Source organism: Zosterops lateralis, assembly GCF_965231275.1.
Source record: "Zosterops lateralis genome assembly, chromosome: 21".
Taxonomy (NCBI): domain Eukaryota; kingdom Metazoa; phylum Chordata; class Aves; order Passeriformes; family Zosteropidae; genus Zosterops; species Zosterops lateralis.
The window spans coordinates 2,280,813-2,301,683 of NC_139781.1; the positions used below are offsets into that span (position 1 = coordinate 2,280,813).

The window sequence follows — 20,871 nt, forward strand, 5'->3', positions numbered from 1 at the left end:
AGTATATATCGTTCATGCTGATGAATTCCTGGTAGGGATCCTCAAAGGAGTTTACAAGCTGCAATACTAGATGAAACAGAAGAATTAAATTATCCTTGCAAAAGCTGCTACTAGTGAAAATAGGAAGTTGAATATTAGTGCTGCAGATTTATTTATTCTTTGAGTGTCTAGTTTTAGATACCAGGGAAAGATTAATTTTTAAATAACAAGTGCTGAGATTTCTGCCAGGTGACTGAATCTGCACAACCAGAACCCAGTTTGAAAGTGTGGGACAAAGCCCCCCGCAGTCATTGTTGGCTTACTGTGCTCTGGTGCTTTGCTCATGCTGGGATGGAGCGGGTCTGACCATGCTGATGGAGATCTTCTCCTCCCTTAGGAGGAAACGGTTGGTAGAATCTCACAGCTGGATTGAGCAGCTTCTCTCACAGTCCATAAGTGAACTGTGTAGCCACTATCTTACAACTCTGAGAAAAACCATTTGGCCAGGAAGGCTCCTGCTTGGAGTACGTGCATGGCAGGCAATGCTTCTGTCTTGTGCTACTCAACATTCCTCCATCAGAAGAGGCTGGAGTTTGCACTGGGAGATATATTCAAAATTTGGTATAGGCTTGGCTTCCTAAAAACTGGTTCTTGCAGGTCATTGCTGCCCAGGGTGCATTTATCTGTTGCCATTACACACCAGAAGGAGCTCTGGTGTGTGTGTGTGTTTCCCCCCTTTAGTTCATCCCCCTAGTTTGAATGGCACCGTTTGGTCTGGGACATCCCCTGGATCACTTGGGCTCAGCTCCCCCAGCCCTGTCTGCTCCCCCAGCCTCTCCCTGGTGTGGAACAGAACAGGCTTTGAGTGTGTGTCAGCACTGCTCAGCAATAAGGAAAACATCCCTGAATTATCAACATTGTTTCCAGCAGAAATCCAAACCACAGCTTCATACCAGCTACTAGGGAGAAAATTAACTCTACCCCAGCCAAAACCAGGGCAGGAAGAAAAGACAACCAAGTGGAGAAAGGCGGGATGAATATAGTATTTCCCAAAAACATCTATTTTTTTTGGTCAGAAAACTACAGTTCGGCCTTTTTCAGAAATTAACAGAGATGGACAAGATATTAGGAGAGAACTGGAAGGGCAGGCAGGAGGGAAAAAGGTATAACTATCCTGAAAACAGACATAAATTAAGGAATGGAAATCTACGGGTATAAATTCTTTTATAAACACATAAAATAGAAATAATACAGAAATGCAAATACAGGAAAGCATGAATCCCTCAGTGCAGAGCTCTCCCTCCCTCCTACACTTTAAGAGCTTTAAGACTCAGCTGTCATTTGTCATTGGAGCTGGCTGAAAATTGTCCAAATTCTATGAAAACTATCATGACCTTTTTTCCTGACTTGACAAATAAAAGGATGTTTTTTCAGGGTGGGGAGAAGTGTTATTATCTGTAGTGAAAGCAAGTTTATTTTTTTTAAACTGTTTTAATGGTAGTTGTTTCTATTTTGGTAGGTCTGTGTATGGAAACTGATGCCAGAATGCTAACACTGCACACTGCCAGAAATCAGCTCAGATTTTCTTCTTTCTCACTGTCACATTGTAAAAATGATTAGGGGTTTAAATATTGATTTTCTTATTCACACAAGTTTCTAATCTATTTTTAACACTCTGGACTCCTGTGTGTGGTCCCCTGCCACAGTGGTTTCGAAGGCTGCTGGCAGAAGAGATTTTCTTTTTTACCACTTTTGAACTTGCTGCTCTTCTCTAGATCAAAGAAGGAGAAAGGCACAGTTTTGTTAAGATCTTGGGGTTACACAGTTCCTGGAGGTAACTGTTTGACTTAAACACAGTGAGACCCTCACATCACATCCATACCTGTTGTCCTGGGGATTTTCTTGCTGACTTTTGCTGTGTATTGATCAAAATCCACACTACACAGACCTGGGATTGTTCTTCCTCCCAAATGAAAGGTGATTAATTCTGTAATTGGTTCCAAATGAAAATCTAATAAGGTATTTAATACAGAGCTGTATGTATCTAAGAATATATCTAATACAGAGTTGCATTTTCAGATGCCAGAACTAATAAATGATTTTGAGTTACATAAAAATAACTTCAGTGGGAAAACTCTTCCATTAGCCAAAATTTTTTGAAATTTGCAAGCCAGAGAAATAGGAAAAAATATTGCTCTGTGCATTTTCTGGTGTGGTTCTGATGTTTACAGAGCTCCATGGATAATTTTGGACCCCCCAAATGAAATCCAATGATCCAGATAGATTCTGGGATTTGCATTTTTGGAGTGAGACCACAATGAAGTTTGAGATGTCATGTTTGGTTTTTTCAGCATGTGCTGGGTATCATCTACTCAACAACAGTGAAACGTGAGCTGTGAGAGCTGGGGCTTGGCCCAGTGTGGTTCCTGTGCTGGGACTGGCAGATACCTGCCCTTCTCCCCAGTCATGCCATTCCTATGCCATATAAATTGGCATTTGTGAATGGTTCAGGGAATAGTTGATTTTGTTGTGACCAGTTGTGTGGCTGTGAATGTTCCATAGTCCACTCTAATGGCTCTGGTGGGGGAAGGATGTTTGGAAATCATGTTCATGCTACACAAGAACTGTACCAAACATGGGAGCTCAGATCACAGCTGGCATGAAAAGCAAAGAACACAGTAATGCACAGGAAACTGCTCAAGGATTTGCGGAGTAAATCAACCATACCTGTGCAGCAAGATACAAGACAAGACTGGTGTGGAAAGGAAAGGGAAAAGAGAAAAGAGAAAAGAGAAAAGAGAAAAGAGAAAAGAGAAAAGAGAAAAGAGAAAAGAGAAAAGAGAAAAGAGAAAAGAGAAAAGAGAAAAGTTCCTTTACCTTTTCCATTACAGAGCCTTCCCTCACGTTTACCATCTGGACAACTGTAAAAGTTTTCCTTCCTTCCTTCCTTCTCACCATCTCCTATCAGGAGTGACTGTTCATGTCTCAAAAGGGCTGATTTGAGGAAAGCAGACTAACCACTCACAACCAGCCATCTCTCTAAAACCACAGGTGCATTGTAGGAGTTTCAGTCATTGTTTTGCCTCATTTTATTTCTCCTTCTATTTTTCAGGCTTTTTAACAGCAGCCCTTGCCAATAAGATGAGAGAGAAAACCCCCACACTGTTCTCCTATAGCCTTTGGCATTTCTGAGTTGGTGGCCAAAACTAATTGAATCTGTGGAAGGAGAAAATAATGAGGAAAAATGCAGATTAGGTAAGGGAAAACCTTCAGGGACTGGACTAGAATATAGATGAAGCAAGTAAGATCCTGGGAATAGTCAGCTATGGAATGGCTTTGACATTTTTAATGAACAAGAATTGAAAAATACATATTTATTATCATCTTGTTTAATGGTGTAACTTGTTAACAATGTAACTGTCACCTAGGGACACTTTCCTGAGCAGCAGGACAGCCTTATGGGGCTGGTGCCTCCCCACTGTGCAGTGTGACACCACACACTTTCTCCCTTTAACTAAGCTCATTCTTTTGGCTCAAGTGTATTCCAGAAGACCATCCATCACCACTGTCTTTTCACTGATATGATCAACTGCATAAATAAGATGTTTGGAAAAGAATGTGCATTGCAGTCTGAAGGGCAGAGGAACTGAAAAGCAAGGAGAAATGATAAACCCAGGGAAAATGATAGGGCCTGTTAGCAAGAGGGATAGGGCAGGGAATGAGGGTGAAGGGATGGGGCTGAGGCTGCTGGGCAGCACAACAAACTGAGTGCAAATCAGGAGCACAGATTCAGGAGTAATCTGGGCTGAACAGGAGAAATATCAAATCAATCCATAGTGAAAGTGAGATTGAATCAGCTGTGGAGGTGACATTCCATAGTGCTACAGCTTCTGCTGAGTCACATGGATGGAGCATAAACACCCCAGGGCTGCCTTTGAGTACAGTGGTCCTCCTGTTTCTCCTAGTAAATCTACCTCTCATATAACAAATTAACAGGGTTTAGAATTTCTTGAAGTCTTTCTTGTTGGATTTATCACAAACATTTTGGTATATTTTGATGAGAAGGTTCCTGTTTCATTGAGAAAATGAAGATTTGAAGAAGAACTCAACAAAGAAATTACATCAATGTCCACCATGGTACTGGATGACTTTTGTAGTTCTTTTCCCCCCATCTCTGACCTTGGTGGGGCAGGGGAGCAGAGTCTTTCAGATGTGGCATGGCTAGGTGCTCCTATAGTGTGTCACCTCTGTGACAGCAGCTTCTGTGTCATGGGCAGTGTGATCTGATGGCAGAGACGTACAGAGGAGAGCAGGATCACAAAGTACTTGGACTTCACAGAGCTCCTCTCCTGTTGTAATCCACTGACTTGGTTTTCTTCCTCTGCTTCCAGATTTCACATGGAAAGCTTTTATAGTGGCAGAAAGTTTAGCTTTTGAACCAAGACATGTGTCTTTATTATTATTATTATTATTGTGTCTTATTCTGTAGCGCTTTCTGGGATACTTGGACTCTCTTTTTCCATCTATGTGGGGAGGCTCTGAGTGTTTACTTGGCTACCACTTGTCTGATTCCTGGGACCCACTGAAATAGGGTGTATTGCAAAACAGTCAGCTTCTGGTGAGCAAAGGAGAAATTCATGGCAAGTCCTTCAAAAAGTGAGAGCTGTAACCCTTTGGTCCTTTAAAGCCCAGCTCCCATTGGTGCTAACTTCCCTTTCATTGAAAGATAATGAACCTTCACTTCTGTTCTGCGTCCTCACCTCCAGCCTGGGTTCTCTGCATAGCTCCCGTCGGGGTCAATTATCTGGGGGGTCAATTATCCGGCAGGAGAGGCCCCCGAGAGCAGAGCCTATTGCTTAATTGTCACTGTGGGATCCTGGGGCAATGTGCACTTCTGGGGCTCATTTACAATTCTAACACATCCAGCTGGCCCCGCCTCGGGAGCGCCGTGAACTGGACAAAAGTTAGAAAGTGGCAGCGCTGTTCCTGGCCAAAAGCTCATTAAGATAGACATCTCCTGCTAGGGAACATCACACAGATGACACACACAGCTCGCTGCAAATGAGAAACATTCTTTTGTTCTGTCCCACTGGGGCTTTCAGATAAAAAAGAATTTGAGGCCAGCTGTGATATGAAGGGAACAGGTTTAAAATAGCTCTCAGGGGCAGTAAATGCTTAATGATCAGATCTTTCATTGCTCTTGGAACATTTGAGGAAACTCAGCCAGCTAAAATTCTTGTTGATTACTTTAACAGAGGCCCTTTGTTCATATTATCATGCAGAATAATTAAGCCAATGCAAGCAAATCCTTAGCTATATACATAATTAAAATGTTGGGCTGTGATTAAACAGACAGTATTGGCACAGACAGCACCTATTCACTTCATAAAAGAGTTCCATCACTATCTTATGCTTGGTTTTACCCTATTTTATTTATTATTTTGGAAAAATAAGTTTTATTAGGATAGTGGAAGATGTGTTTCCAGTGAGGAATTAATGAGATTTTATAATGGAGGAAAAAGATCTAAGCATATCCAAAGTAGTTAGCTTAAAGGGCAGAATTAAAGGTGAAAAAAAGAGCACAAAATCTGTTTTAACTTACTTAAAAGTTCATTTTGAAGGGGTTATGTCAAATTTTCTCATTTCCTCCCCAAGTTTGGCATCTCTTATGCAGCAGTGAAATCTTCAGATTGAGGAGTCTATGAGGCACCTGAAAGTTTGTCAGAAAGAAAACCCCTTTGATCTATAAAATACTTTATTTGAATGCACTTTCAACTCATTGGACTACCTGTTTTAAGTCAAAAGCTTATTGTCAAACATGACATCATTCTGAGCTCTCCTAAGCCTAATTGCCAACTTTCTTTTGGGATTCTCTCTTCGATGGCAATGACTGACAATAACAGTTCTGCTGTTGGCAGGGGCAGAGTGACTTTTCACAAGCTTTTTTAGAAATGGGCCAGCATCCTTTGTGATTTCCCAGGCAGCAGAGATGGAATTTTACAGAGTTCCACCAAGCAAGGTCATCAAAAGTTCTTAGGAAGCAGATTTTGGCTCTTCTGCTTTTTTGGGTCACAAAATCTTGTTTTACCAGATTTTTTTTTTTCACAGTGGAATAGGTGTCCCTACCTCTGGGACTGGAGGGAGGCTGATAGAGAGGTGACACCTGATAGAAATCAGGTTATTTTGACACCAGGGAACAGTCTGTAATTTTAGACTATTTTTTTATTTTAAATATATGTTAGGCCAGATATTATAGCAGAGTAGCAGTGGCTTTAAGGCAGGTGGAGGCAGCCCCAGAAGAGATTCTGGGGTTCACCTTGGCTTCCTCTCAGGTACTAGACCAGAGCAATCTTTTTTTTTTACAAGGGAGGTCTTTGGATGTGATTTCTGAGATCTGCTGAGATTCCTGAGGTCTGCTGGCTTCAGCCCATTGCTCTGAAGTAGAACTCAAAGTGACAACTCCTCTTCTCCCTTTACTGATCCTCTGGGCTAAGCAGCCCCCTGGGAGCCTCTGTTTGGGAATCTGTTAAGATTTCACAAGTTCTTCAGCAGGAGCAGCAATTAATGATCTGCAATGTCTCTGAAAACTTCAATTTAAAATGAGAGCAAGATAAGAAAAGTCTTTCTCCTTGCACTTATAAGTGACAATGTAATGTTTTCCTTAATTTTTTGTGCCTTCTGTCCAGACCAAACTGCTCTTTCCTCTGTTGGGTCAGATGTCCCTCTAATGTGCAAATAGACTGATTTGCTCAGAATTAGATCTAATAATTTCCTCTGAAATCCTTCTTGATGTATCTTTTTCTACCAAATTTCACAAAAGCCTTCAAGGGACTATTATGTAGATTTGTGGAGAAATGTATTTTAAGGGAACAGAGGCAGGCAGTGAGTTTTTGCTGTATTTGAGCTGTGTAATCTAACAATTGGAAACCCCATTTGCCTGTGAGTGGATTCTTGGATTCAAAAGTCTTCCAGCAGATAGATTTGGCTGGAGCTTTATTTTAGAGGTACTGTTCAAGCAGAAGCTCCTTTCAATATTTTAATAATAGCCAAAAAAAAAAGTGTCTTAAGAAATGCACTACTTGGTGGAGAGGCAGGAAAAAGACCTGCACTTTGCAATGTTCAGTGTTCATTCAAATGCAGTTTTGTAGCTGTCAGGAGTTTCTCTGCTCCTCAGTTTCTCTAGGGTTTGCTTAACTTCTTACTTGAAAAGTGTATTTTCCTAGACATTCAATGCATTAATGTGAGCTGCAATCATTGTGGGCACAGTGGTTATGATAGTTTTGTCTTAATAAGAGTGATCTCATTGTGGACATCATTTGGAGGCAGTAAATAATTCCCAACACATGCAGACTATAAAGACATTGGGAGCTTGTTACAGGCTGATGTCATGGGAAGAGCCCAGTCTCTTCAGCAGGGACTCATCAGTGCAAAGGTCTCTAAAAGACATCTGACTTTGAAGTAAGAAGAAAAATCAGGGTGGGAAAAGCTGGTGTAAGTTCTTAAGTCTCTGTGGGCTTTGACCATTATCATCAATAGAATCTTTCAGTTGCTTATGATTGCAAAATAAAAGAGATTGTAGGCCAAATTAATAAAAAATCTGCTTTTTTTTTTTTTTTTTTTTTTTTTTTTTAGTTTTTTTTTTTTAGTTTTTAGTTTTTAGTTTTGTTTGTGAAAACAATTCATAATTTATAAAGTAATCCTTTCAAACAAAACAGCAGCAGGAGTTTTATTACAGAATTCTGGTACATTTGCTGAAGCTCAAAATCACTCTTTTATTTTTTAAAATTTTATTTATTTATTTATTTATTATTTTGACTGTGTTACCATAATTTACATAGTGTGAAGTGAGTGAGAAGGGCTACTGATGAGATTTGGTTGCATAATTTTACACCTGGTTTGCATTAATATAAATGGTAAAGTTAAACTTAGTGGATAATCAGTTCTGATTGTAAACATCCTCTAATGCTTTTTAATGTTGTCATTGGACCATTTCTGAAAGGAAGCCACTGCCTGGCCAGATCTAAACCCAAAGATTTTGTGAGATTTAGCTTATGTGCACTTACAATATGGTGCTCAAAGCAAGGAAATATTTTCTAATAGCACAGAATTGAAAACATGATCTCAGATATGAAAATTCAGCTTTCTGGAACATATCATCACTTGGAGTAGTATATGTGTCTCTAAGAATATGGTTTTGGTTAACTAAATAACCACATTTAGAATCTAATCTTCCTTTTTCTAGGCAGACCTTTGTGAAGATTGATCAGTTGATGACTGTTGTCTATCAGGTTATGGATATCTATGCAGCCATAACTATAAACTTCTACATAACGGCTTTTTATTTCACTAAGGAAAAAGCTGGCCCAAGAGTTCCCTTTTCTTGTTTGATGCTTCTGAAACACTTCCCATTCCACCCTAAGTACACTAAGAAAAGTTTGTGTAGAAACTATTTCAGTCTCTGTTGAACTGCAGCTCTCATAAACGGTGTATTTAGCAGCATAAAAGCTTGGCCACGCTGCCCAACACTTGAGTACAGGAAATGAAAGTCAATGCCATGTTAATGTCAAGCTCCATGTGTTAACTGGGAAGTCTGGCTCTTCTCTTTTAGAGATGTGGAACAGAAATACCCCAGTACATAAACCTTAAGCATCACTAGACTTCTATTTATACCTCTATAATTAGAACTGAAATTCATTGTTCCATCCTGGCTGTTGGCAGAGGAGAGAACTGAGCTGGGGAGAACCTGGCTAGAGCAACAGTTCTGTCCAGGGAACATGAAGTGACTGGGAATCTGTGAAAAATATAATCTGTGAAAAAAATGTGAAATCTGTGAAAAGTGACTGTGAAAAATATAAAATGTACCTTTGGTACACATAAATTTCTAGAGCATGCTGCAGTGGGTTTACTGCCAGTACAGTATCAGTACAATCCCTTTTTAAAGAGCTTGGAATTTTTGCTGTTTTCACCAGTGGTAATAGAACAGTTTTAATTTATCGTGGCCTTAACACACCTGATTTTGTGGTGGTGTGATCCTGGAACAAACAAAATAGAGAGAAAGAGGAATGTGAATCTATAGGAGATAGATTTGATCTTGGTGGATAGATAACACTGTGGGTGCTGTTTGTAGTAGTTAGTGTGATGTACTGTCTGTCTCCTGAGCTGAGGTCACTTGAGGACAGGTTGGGAGTTTTTACTTTAAGTGGTAGAGCAGTCAGGCTCACTGCATTTACAGTGTGAACTATCATCCAGTGTGTCTACATTAAAAACTGTTTTTGTGGGGTTAAGATCAATTATTTGTTTTTGCTTTGGATGCTTTGCATTCTTGCTCACGGCTGGGTTGGTGTTATGTGAGAAGGGAGGGTTGTGGCTCCATACTCATATACTCATGTAGTTGCAGACATACTTTACCCAAAAAGTAAAACAGTCCAAAACCTCAGATCAAAAGATGAAGACATTTTTTAAACCTCAAACAAAAGCAATAAATGGAAATAAGGATTAACTTTGTCAATTTTCACCCCTCCCACAATAAATCACCAAAATCTTGGCTTTTATCTTAGATGGATAACACAATAGGCACTAGAGCACACCAACATTACGCAAACACTTCATGTGCTATCAATTATTTTGGAAGGAGTCATCATCTGAATTGTGAAATGCTTTGACCTTTTTTTTAAATGGAGAGTGTAGGAAGAGGAGAGTGTTAGTTAGGCTGACACATTGTTTCTCTTGTACTTGTGTGGGTATTTTTCACAGTGTTCAGAGGAACAGGGCAGTGAATGGGGCTCTGGTTTCCATACCCAGCCCCTCCTGACCTGTGGAGTCACCTGGAGCCAGAGATCATTTCTTCTTAACTTGGTTTCCATAGATGGATGTCAATGCTTTGATTTTCAAAATTAATCTTGCTGGGTAGGTGAAAGCTGAATTAAATGGGGTATTTTCCAGTCTGACTCTTCCATATCTCAGTGTTGATTTCAGAGCAGGCAGTTCATACACTGCACCCAGCTGGGCACACGGGCTCAGACTCTCTCTGAGGTGGCAGCAGAAATGCAAATGGAGCTGAAACCAAACATGTTGACCAAACAGCACCCTATGCAAACCAGCTTATTTTATTATCAACTTCAGAGTTTATTAATTTATCAAACCAGGTCAAAGTGATACAACAAGTACATAAATAAGTACCATAACAGACATACATCTCAGGAATAGAATGCACAACATGACACTGTGTATTTTGTTGTCTTTAGTGACCAGAAACCAGAAAAACGCAACACTGCATTTTACTAAATCTTGCTTATGATTGTTTTTTTGTTTTTCTTAAGAAGTGTTTATTATAAAATAAATACACAATATGGATTCCACCAGTCCTGTCACAAATACAAAAAGCAGGTTGCTTTCCTTGTAAAAAAAAAATTACAAACACTGTACACTTTCCACTCAGTCTTTTTTCACCAGCTACTGCTACAAACAGACAATGCCTGTTAGGTGAGAAATTAACTGCTGGTCTTCTCACCAGAACACTACAGTTCCTCAGAACCTCTTCCTAAAGATTTATAATAAAATTTTACAGTCCTGCAGCACATTTCAACCCAGTAGATGCCATGTGCAATCAGTGCTTCTCATGCCAAACTGCTTCTTTTACAGTTACACTGCAGCTCTGGTGCAGTGAGGTCTTAGTGCCTTTGTTTAGATATGCTACACCCCTTCCCAACACCAGGACAGGACTTATCGAAGCTACAGTCCCCTGGAAAGGTGGCAGGACAGTTCACTTAATTCTCCTTTTAATGAACAGTGATAGAGGATTTCTCTTAGCCAGCTCTTCCTGCATTTCAACTTGCTGCACTTTCAAATGGCCTGGATGCCCAAATCTTCCCTGCTCTCTGTCCAGGCCTAGGAACAGCAGGGTGGTCCTGAGATCACCCTGTATGTTTTCTCCTAATTCCCTTCAGCCTTTCCTTCACCTTCCTGTCTGTTGTCCTCCCTTGCTGCTCTTTGTTGAGAATCTCTGCAGCATTCCCCTCCTGAGGCTGCACTGCTGATGGACTCTGCCAGGCTCTGCTGCCCAAGCCAAGGATCCCTTTTGATGGTGAAACTCTGCCTGAAAAGGCTTTTGGCATTCAGTACCAACCTCTCCCACGACTTCATCCCTTCAGGAATGTGGACACCCTTGAGTGCTGTCACTGGCAGAGTGACAAACCTCAAAATCCTTGCTGTCACTGTTGATTTCACTCCCTGTGAAGCCTCAGCCCCTGGCTCAGGCCATTTCCATAAAGCTTTGTTTCCTAGCATGTGTTTAAACAGCACTATTGCTGTCTGCTTGTGGAGTAGAAAATGGGAGCAAAAGCAGGCAGAGTCACTTGCATCTTGGGATTTAATCCAACATTGCAGCCACGGGGCCAGTGCAGGATTTTGGTGAAAACAGTTTTCAGATTGTTACAATTACCCTGCAGATGAAAGTCACCTCTCCAAAACACACTGTAGACATGCTGTACTAAATTTAACAGAATCTCTCAGATTTGAGGGTTTTTTTCCCCAAGTTTGTTGTGCTCTACAAGCCTGTAGCTGTTTGGTGTTTGTCATGGGAGAGAGCTGTCCTTGAAACACGAGAATTGTTTCAGAAAAATGCAGATTATGTTGGTGACAAATCAGAACAAATAAATTAAGTTCTGTCCCAACTTTTAAGGCATTATTAATCGTGAGTTTTAATGCTTGAGGTGTTTTGAAAACACTGCAAGTGCTTCACCACCTTCTGCCACGTCACTTTAGAAGGTGGTTTACCAGCCAAGGGCATGTGTAAATAGGGCCCAGAAGGATGAAGTTATGAGGGTTATGATAGGGAACTTACACTTTTAGAGAAGTGGGTGGAGGAAACAGTGAAAACCACTTAAAAGCGAACATTTGCTCCAATTGCTACAAAAATATAGTGATTGCCACTAACACCTGCTGTTCAGTTTATGGACTTTGTTTGCTCAGCTAGAAGACATCATCTCAAAGGCAGGCTGCTAAGGAGTCTGTTAGTTTAAATCAGCTTTTGATGTCTCCAACATGAGTATTGTATCACTTGTATTTTTCCTCCACTACTACAAGAAATCCATGAGTCATTTTAACACCAGGAACGGTATCAATTCAGGACAGGAGATAATGCTCACCACAGCTCCTGCACATTTATTAGGTGTCCTTCTTTTCATTAGTTTGAATAACTTGCCAAACAATAATAGCAAAAATGCTCTGTTTTCTCTTCTTTACTTGTAAAGAAATGCAGCTCTAGGAAAGCACAGTCTTTCTTCCTTCCCCCACCAGGAACACAGAGCCTTCTAGTCTTTTGGAGGAGATATTTGAGTAGTTGACACAGACCACTACACATAAAGCAGCAAATTTGCTGTGCATGATGTGAATAATTACTGCATTATAGTTTTGGGGTTTAGGGCAACTGTTGACTTAAGCAAAATAAGCCTGCAGTCCAGCTGCAGATCCAAGTTTTCATAAGTTTTCTTGTGTTTTTCCCTCCAGTGCTGTCTCCCTTAACAGTGACCCTTTTCAGATTTTTCAAGGTACAAAACCTTTACCAAATCCTCGAGCTCAGTCCTGCACACTCTGCTTTCACACATTTGGCTGATCTGAGCTTCTCCCTCGCTAAATATTTTCCACTGGCCTGAAAACAAAAACACAAAGGAGACAGATATTGACTTAGGAAAGGGCACAGGGACTTGGAAGACATTTACAAGCACTCTGCAAACCAACTGATTCACAATGGTCAAAGAGGGAATGGCCAATCCTCCCATGGAAAATATTTAAAGCATCTTACAACCATGTAACATATTCCATGCAAAATAACTTCGTTTAAAAAAAGAAATATGGATCAGAAAATTACCATTTTCTTTAATTAAGTAGTTCTGTAAATTGGCTTCATTTATCCAACTATTTTATGACACTGGACACCCTGGTAAACCAAAGCATTTAGAAGTTGGGAAGCAACACAGCCAAATATTTCATGTGCTGTGAACTCCTCTTACCTGTGTGTAATACAGAGTGTGGTGGAAATTAATATTTCTACACATTTATGATAGTGTTATTAGAGATACATGCTGTCCTGGTAACTAGAACACTACACTACAATAACAATGATGAGCTTATGGAAGGCTGACAGCAAAAAAATTAGGGAATTTTTTATATGAAAACATATCTGTATCTCAATAGGTCTGTAACAATTAAGAATATTTTATTTCTGGGAAAAAGATTTTTTAACTAGGAAAAAAATAGAAAAAAGTACAAGTTGTAATTCAAAAGAATTAGGAATTAAAAATATCGACCTCTTAATTCAGTTAGCAAATTAGCTGAATTAGTAATTGTTAACTACTGTCACAATCCCAAACTGGATGAAATACAGAAACCAAACAGAATTAAGAGTGATAAAAGAAGTACATGTCCTTTCATAAAACATATTTTAATAATGAAGATGTTGTTAAGAACATAGAAAAGTAATCTTTCAAATACAACATAAGTGCATGTAGAACCCCTTTAAAAATATCTGAATTTTTCCCTTCTAAATTGCTTTTGAAAACACTGGGGTAACTTGACATGTTACATAAATAAATCCAAATTCTGCAGCTGTGCTGACATTAGTCATATTTCAGACTTATTCTAGCATGGGCAGAAAAGATCCTATATTGTACTTTATCAAAACACAGAGACTGAGACAGCATGTACCTGAACTACTGTTATATGTATCTATATTTTAAATTGCTGTATTTTGATTACTTAAATCTAAACTTATCAAATATTGTGATCATATACTAGAGGAAAATTCAGTACACCCATTTGACTGGGCTGAGTAACAGAGAATGTTTTTCATGGCTGTGATTATATGGAGAGTAGAAACCTCAATAAGTCAAAATTTTACTTACTAAGGGTTGTTCTTGTTACCAACTTGAAGTAAGGAAGTCCTTCAAATTCTCTCTTGGACAATTTTTCAACATAGAGGTGACGCAGAATCCCTTCAGCAAAGAAATGAGAAGTGCAAGTTACTGGAAATGTGCCATTGTTCTAAACCTGGAGTGCTGTCCTGCCTTTTTGTAAAATTTTCAGTCTATTCTTTTTTAAATTTTGTTTCTCCATCCCCCTGTTTTTTTTTTTCTTTTCCCCTGTAAATCCTCCTGTGAAACTGGGATTGCAGCAAGTTTGTGAGGGGTGTGAGAATTAGCCAATTCTTTTCCAAAATACTGGAAATTATAATACTCATAATACTCCTTATTGTGAGTAAATGTTAAATTACAATAGGAGCCAAAAGTCCCAGTGTCTTGGAGAAAACCAGCATAATTCTGCAGTCAGATACCATTCTGAGCCAGCAGGAAACATGACTGTTAAATCATTATTAGGCTTTGTGGCTTTTTAACACACAGGGTAGTTGTGAACCATCCAATGCTCTGTGATTTCTTTTCTGCTCCCACTTTGGCCTTGGCTTTCTCCTTTAAAGCATCTAGAGATGTATCATTTCTATGCAAAAGGTGCACTATGTAAGGGTTTCCTATGAGGATCATATACCTTTTGCTTAAAGTAGGAAGAAAGGATTTTTATGAGGCTGGAGATAATTTTTATTGCACTGAAAGTTCACAATTTGCTTTGGGCTTCTGAGTGCTTCTCTATTTTATTCTAATTTTACCAGTTATTTTAGTAAAATATATTGTTTCCATTCTCAACAGATTTTTTGCCCATATTCTCTATGTACCATCCTGGGTGTATCATCACTAGGACAGACAGGGCAGACTGATTTCAATGGAAAGCTTTTTGGTCCATCCTAAGTAAGGTTCTCCAGGCACTTGGTTCAAACCCTACTACCCATTTATCTGCAACAAATTACACAGAGTAATACTGAAAACCTGTTTGTCATTGTGCTTTTGCTCCCACTGAAGGGTAGGAGTTAGCAGAACTACAGCTTTGTGTGTTTCTAATGAGTTTTGTACAGAAAAATTCGAGTATGTTGGAGGTGGCTGTAACAGTGATATCCTAAAGAGCCACAAGAACAGCAGTCTCAAAATGCTTGGATCTGTAACATGTCCTGGGATTTTAATGGAAGATGATACACTGTTTAAAGAAAGAACTTGCTCAACTCACCTTTTCTAATTGTCCACACATGTATTTCTATTTGAGGTGGCTTTTCAATCTCTATTGCAATTTTCCTGATGGTTTCTCCTTCCTCTGTGAAAGTGGATTCATAGACAGGAAATGTCTCCTTCCCACAGAAGTAATCTTTGTTGTCAAAGGTTTGACTTGGCACATCTTCTGTTTAAAAACCAAAAAGGACAGAACACATACTACAGCTATAATCAAGTCTTCCAGAATTTCCTTGGCATCAGTAGCCAAGAATGATTAGTTTGAAAGTCGAATGTTCATTTGTATGGCCACACAAATCCATCTCCAGCTGTTAACACAGACACTTAACAGTGTTCTGTTCTGCCAGGTTCTGGTAGCCTGTCCATGGTGACAAGACAGTATTTATGTTTGTAATCCAGTTTCCTAAGGAAATGAGCTGTCTACAACAATGTGGTCTGGGAGATTCCTCACAAGCTGTGAACCTGTTGTCTACGTTTCAAGCATATTTCAAATTATGTTAGAAATCTCAGGGTAAAAAAAAGAATTAAATGAAAATTGGTGGTTGGTTAGAGTGAACAGACCCAAATTCATGGAAAAGAATCCATGAGGTTTGCATTTTGCTCAGCAGCCATGTGGCCACTGCAAGCCTGAGCCAGCCACAGGGCACATTATCTCCTGCCCACCTGGTGAAGTTGTAGAGCTTAAATAGAAATTGTAATTATTCTGTTTGCAAATTGGAAGTTGGACAGGAATATAAGAGAGAGGATGTGACTTAGAGGCTCAGACCACCATTTGTGGAAACATCTAATCATTAATACATCTCCACATAGACAAGACAGACTGCAGGAAAAGGCTCAGCTTTCTTAAAAATGGGCTCATAGGATCTCAAAAACCAAGGCAGTAACCTCCTTTTTGCCATTAATTTTTCTACTGAAGCCTCTTAGCCAGGCTTTGTTGGCTGTTCCTTCAATGAAAGCTGTGGATCTCTGCCTCACAAGTACCCAAAAGACCTTGATGCACACCTCCTGCCTGCCTACTGCCACTGCATCCTGGTTTGTTCCCAGTGAGCAAGATGAACAGGAGATGGGAAGTGTGCATTCTACCAATGTTTCTGCATATGGCTGAGCAGCTCATTTCCTCAGAGCATTCTTGCCCAGTGCATCACCAAACACTCACTAATGGTACATAAGGGAACTGGACAGTCCTTTACCTTTTGCATTACATGAAACATGGCTTTTCATTTGGCAAACCATCAGCAGAATCTTTTTAGGAGATTTTTCACTAGCTGTAAGCATTTATTTCAGTAATGTCTACGTAAGTTTCATCATTAGTGGAGCATAGACACAATGTTAAATCTGTGATAAGTTAGTATTTATTTTAAGGATTAAGTTATGTAACTGACACCAATCAGAGTTTTGAATCCTTCTGGTACATTTTATAAAGCAGAAATGATGTTATCTCCATGAGGATTTTACAAGCTATGAAATGATATAAAGGCTCTGTGGGCACTGTGGTGGGGGAAGGATGGGAATGAAATTCTGTATACATTTCTGCAATACTCTCTTTGGAAATGAGCATCAGGAAGTCATGTTAACAGCAGAGAGAAAGGCAGTGACTGCTCAGGACATGTGCCAGCAGCATGTCCCCTGTGTGAGGAGCAGCAGCAAGAGGAGAGGTGGCCAGGCAGCTCTGCCTGTGTCACACACTGGAACGTGGCACAGCAGCTGCTGTTCACATCAGAGCCTGTGACCAGGAGGCTTGAGCCAAGCCCTTCGACATGCACAGCAAAAAGGTGGTCTGTGATCAACTTTGTTTTACCTGGACAGACTTTACAGCATTTTCCTTCTATTTTCTGAGGGTATTTGCAGGGATATTGTTCTGGACAGTGAATTTTCTTACATTCTTGTTTGGTGATGTTGCAGGTGCACAACACACACTCTACGATTCCAAAGGCCCGGAGACTGGGATGCCAAGATTCACCATGTGAGTATGTTTTGCCATTTGAAACACAAACTGCAGAAGAAAAGAAAAAGAAAAGAAAAAGTACAGCTGGAAAAGGTATGTTCATTGGCTACCTATCTATAAATATTAATTTGATTCATGCACATTTGTTTAAAGTAGTAGTCCTTACATCATCTGGTCCCATTTCTCTGCTTGATAATTTTAACTTATAGTTCCTTTACTTCAAATGAGTCTGACCCTGTGGTCACTCTTTTCTGAGGAGATTTTCCTTGATAAAGGTGAAAAGTTTTGCCTTGAGTTTTCCCTTTCCTCTGCTGATGCTGATGTCCATTATGTTTTGAGGAGAACAGTGAAGGTGTCTGAATCAAGTGTCAGAGTAGCTCCCCACCAGTTCATGCATTTCAGCTTAGAAAATTCCCTCCTTCCCCTCTTTTTCTCAGTCCACACACAGGACACGGCCTGCTACAGTGGCTTTGGCTGCATTTGAATTGAATTGGCAGAGGAAAGGTACATGTCATTTGCTACTGAGTCATCTGCACAGCTCCAGCCATTTGCTGGAACTGGCCTTTGCAGTGAGAGCAATGCTGTCAGTGCAGGGATTAGTGATACCTGGGCCTTTTACTGCTTCTCATGAGAGTTCTGCTACACAGCACACAGAACAAACCACAGAATACTTGCAAAATGAAGGTTAATTCCTTTGTGGAAATATGAATGTCAATAGGTATATAAATTCACTTGGCTTTTGGAATCACAAGAAAACATGAAAAGATGCATATGGGACTGAAATTTCATTCCAAAAGCTTCTAAGAACTTCAGAGTATTTATTCATCAGAGCCCCTGGGAGTCAGAGAAATACAGCTGACACAAAGTGAGTGGAAAAATCCATGCCTGGTAGAAGCCACTTTGGGTCACCCAGCAGTTGATGGGAATTAAATCACTTTACACCATGTTTCCATTTGTCCTATAAATCCTACTTCTTTCTTTTTAAATATTTTATAAACACAAAGAAAAATGCAAACTAATCCTAACAAGGTGAAAGAAAGGGCACTGCCTGATTTCTAAAAGCAACAAAAGTGAAGTTGGGTATGTTGTAAATATTTCCAATTCTTCTAATATGCCATCATTTTTATTAATGTTTTTATTTGTAAAATATGTTCCTATTTTGCCTGTAACTTTCAAAAGCAATTTAATTTTTATCTGTAATCTGAAATTTATATCTAACTGGTAACAGATGTAACCAACTGGTTTATACTTTAGTGAGTTACTGAGATTTATGGGGAGTGTTTTTTGCAAAGTCTTTTGTGAGCTTATGTTATCATTTGGTTTATAATTTGCTACTTCTTAACTCTTTCTTAAGACACGGGGCTTTTTTAGAGGTAGGAAACAGTTTTGTTTCCCAAATAAAAGGGAAGTTTTATCTGTATACCAAGAACATGGGAGAAAAATCTATAAATGAAAAGAACTGGTAAGTACTCAGCTGCTCAGCAGGTTTCTTACATGGTTAAATAGCATTTTATTGCTATTTTGTATGCTTAGATGGACTTCTTTTCCCCCAGCCAGAGCTCTCCAGATCTTTTATGGACATAAATACTTCCTGAGTTCTCCCTGACAGGGGAAAGGATAATACATGACATTGTATGGATACATACAGAACTATTAAATAAATACTCTGGAGTGGCAGATGAAGCCTCCAGTAGAAGCCAAATATTGGCAAATAAGTTGTAGTTGCCCTGTTTTTAGTGCTCTTCGTGCTCAGAATGATAAATCTGTATCCACACAACCATGTAGTATTTGCATGTCAGGAGAGGAGTTGTGTGGGGTTTTCTTTAGCTTGTCAAAATGTGTCTCAAGGGACATGTGCATTAATTAATGAAACACTTGTTAATTGCACAGGAACAAAAGAAAACACATGGTCAGCATTCCTGTTTCCATCATGGGGATCTTTCAGACACTCTCCAGGCAGTGAGTGTCTGAAGTTCTGGTGCATCCAGAAATCTGCTGTTCGTCTCTAGGCCCTTTATTTGCTGAAACAAGTCAGTTAGAAAGTGCTTTGATGATGTCTTCATGTGTGAATTACATGTCAGAGACATTGCACTGCCTGGAGATTCCTGCTCCTGGATTCACCATAAAACACTGGCATGATCTGAATGCTTTTTCATGCTTGTTCAGGTGGATAATAAAGATCCTATAGCCAACATTCCTTCTGTTAGTTAATACCTTAAAAGATTAGTTGGCCCTAATACAAGGGATTTTAACTCTTTGTGGGTAGTTTCTAAGTGTATGCTGACTGGTATTTGTGGACAGATGCTCTTCTGAGCATGTGTTTTTACAGTTATTTCTTTTATAACTCCCTGGGCCTGGTCCTGAAGACCTCTGTTCACTGAGGTACACTCCCTGTGGCAACTGAGCATCCCACCCTTTTTACTGTACTGGTGAACTGATATTATCCCTTTGGTTTTATCCTTCCTGTAGTGCATGAGGAATATGACTTGAATATGGTTCGCCACATGGGCTCAAAATTCTGCTGTCCTCAAAATGTGGCATGTCCGATATTCTATTAGCAGAAGGCACTAAAGGATTCTTAGAGTGAGATTCATGACATTGGTTAAATTTGCCTCTCTACAGCTCAGGCAGCCAGTACAGGCTAATTGCCCACCCTGCCTCTTGTGACAGTCACAGGGAAGGAAGATCATCCCTTGTATCCCTCAGTCTCAGGAAACTTGTGGGGGAAGACTTGAGACTGTCTTTCGTGACAATGATTTGCAGAGTCTTGGAGGCAGAAAACCTCCTGCTCCTGTGGCAAAGCTTTATGGTCTGAGATTTGCAGGGCAGTTGAAATATAAGCTGTTTACAGCTATAAAAGTTACAAAATGGGAGAGAGTGTAAAGAAAATAATCACAAACAATTTCCTCCAGGATAAGTCCCTGTGTGAAAAGGTTATTGACTCTAAAGGCATCGTGGTGTCCCTAGTGGCACAAAGCACTCACTTCCCTGGCAGCCACCACATGAGCTCTCAGAATTATGGGACACAATCCCACAGAGTAACTCAGAGAGCAACACTGCTTCTGCATAGTGAAATGCATTGTTGTACGTGCAGGCAGCATTGATCTCAGTCAAGAAGGGATTTCACATCCTCAAGAGCTTATTGCTTTTGCCTCCCTGGTTTGCGCTGGATTTCTCAATACCAGTGTGAAGTTCCAGGACTCTGCTTTATATTTTGAGAGGTCTTTCTGAGCTCTGGGTGACTGACTCCTGACCCAGAGCACTGCTGGAGGAAGTGCTTGTCTTTACCTCGTCCGTGCTTGTGCCTGTTGTTGATGACGATTTGTACGATGGTCCCTGAGGCCTGCTGGGGGTCTGGGAGCACTCCACGGTTGCTCCTGGCACTGGGAAATCGGGGCATGTTCACCACCTGCCTGCCTGAGCTGGGGGACAGCTCATAATGGGAGCGATGGTACGAGTGTCTCTGTTGGGAGGCAGAAAGAAAGCAGGAGAGGAAAAGTCTCATTCCAGTGAACAAGGGTGATGAGCACTGCTGGACTCCAAGTAGGTGTAGTACTGCACAGCATGTTTTCTAGAGCAGAAAAACTGCTTCTTTTCAGAGAATCATTTTCCAAAATGCCCATGAACCCGATGGTTTCATATTACATCCCTTATTTTATAGACATGATTCTTCCCATTCATCCAAACATCTGCTGGTTCATATATTTAGGTAGTGCACCTAATGCTTAAAAGCCCTCAGATTCTCTCCGAATGCTGTTACAAAAATCATCTCTTGAGCAGTAAGTTGTTAATGGATACTTTTATCACCAGTGAAGCCCTATAGTAAATATATATGTGTGT

General features: G+C 40.0%; 1 protein-coding gene across 2 annotated transcripts in view; it reads right to left on the reverse strand.

Annotated features, from left to right (window-relative positions):
* Positions 1–10,098: 10,098 nt before the first annotated feature.
* Positions 10,099–20,871, reverse strand: part of CHRDL1 (chordin like 1) — a 32,083-nt gene continuing 21,310 nt past the window's right edge. For both annotated transcript variants that reach the window (XM_083876521.1, XM_083876520.1), the window contains exons 8-12: positions 20,320–20,494; positions 16,885–17,079; positions 15,088–15,255; positions 13,881–13,970; positions 10,099–12,628 (exon numbers count right to left, since the gene is read on the reverse strand). In XM_083876521.1, coding sequence (XP_083732647.1) covers positions 12,498–12,628; positions 13,881–13,970; positions 15,088–15,255; positions 16,885–17,079; positions 20,320–20,494 — 759 coding nt within the window. In that variant the 3' untranslated portion in view covers positions 10,099–12,497. The remainder of the gene's footprint in view (positions 12,629–13,880; positions 13,971–15,087; positions 15,256–16,884; positions 17,080–20,319; positions 20,495–20,871) is intronic.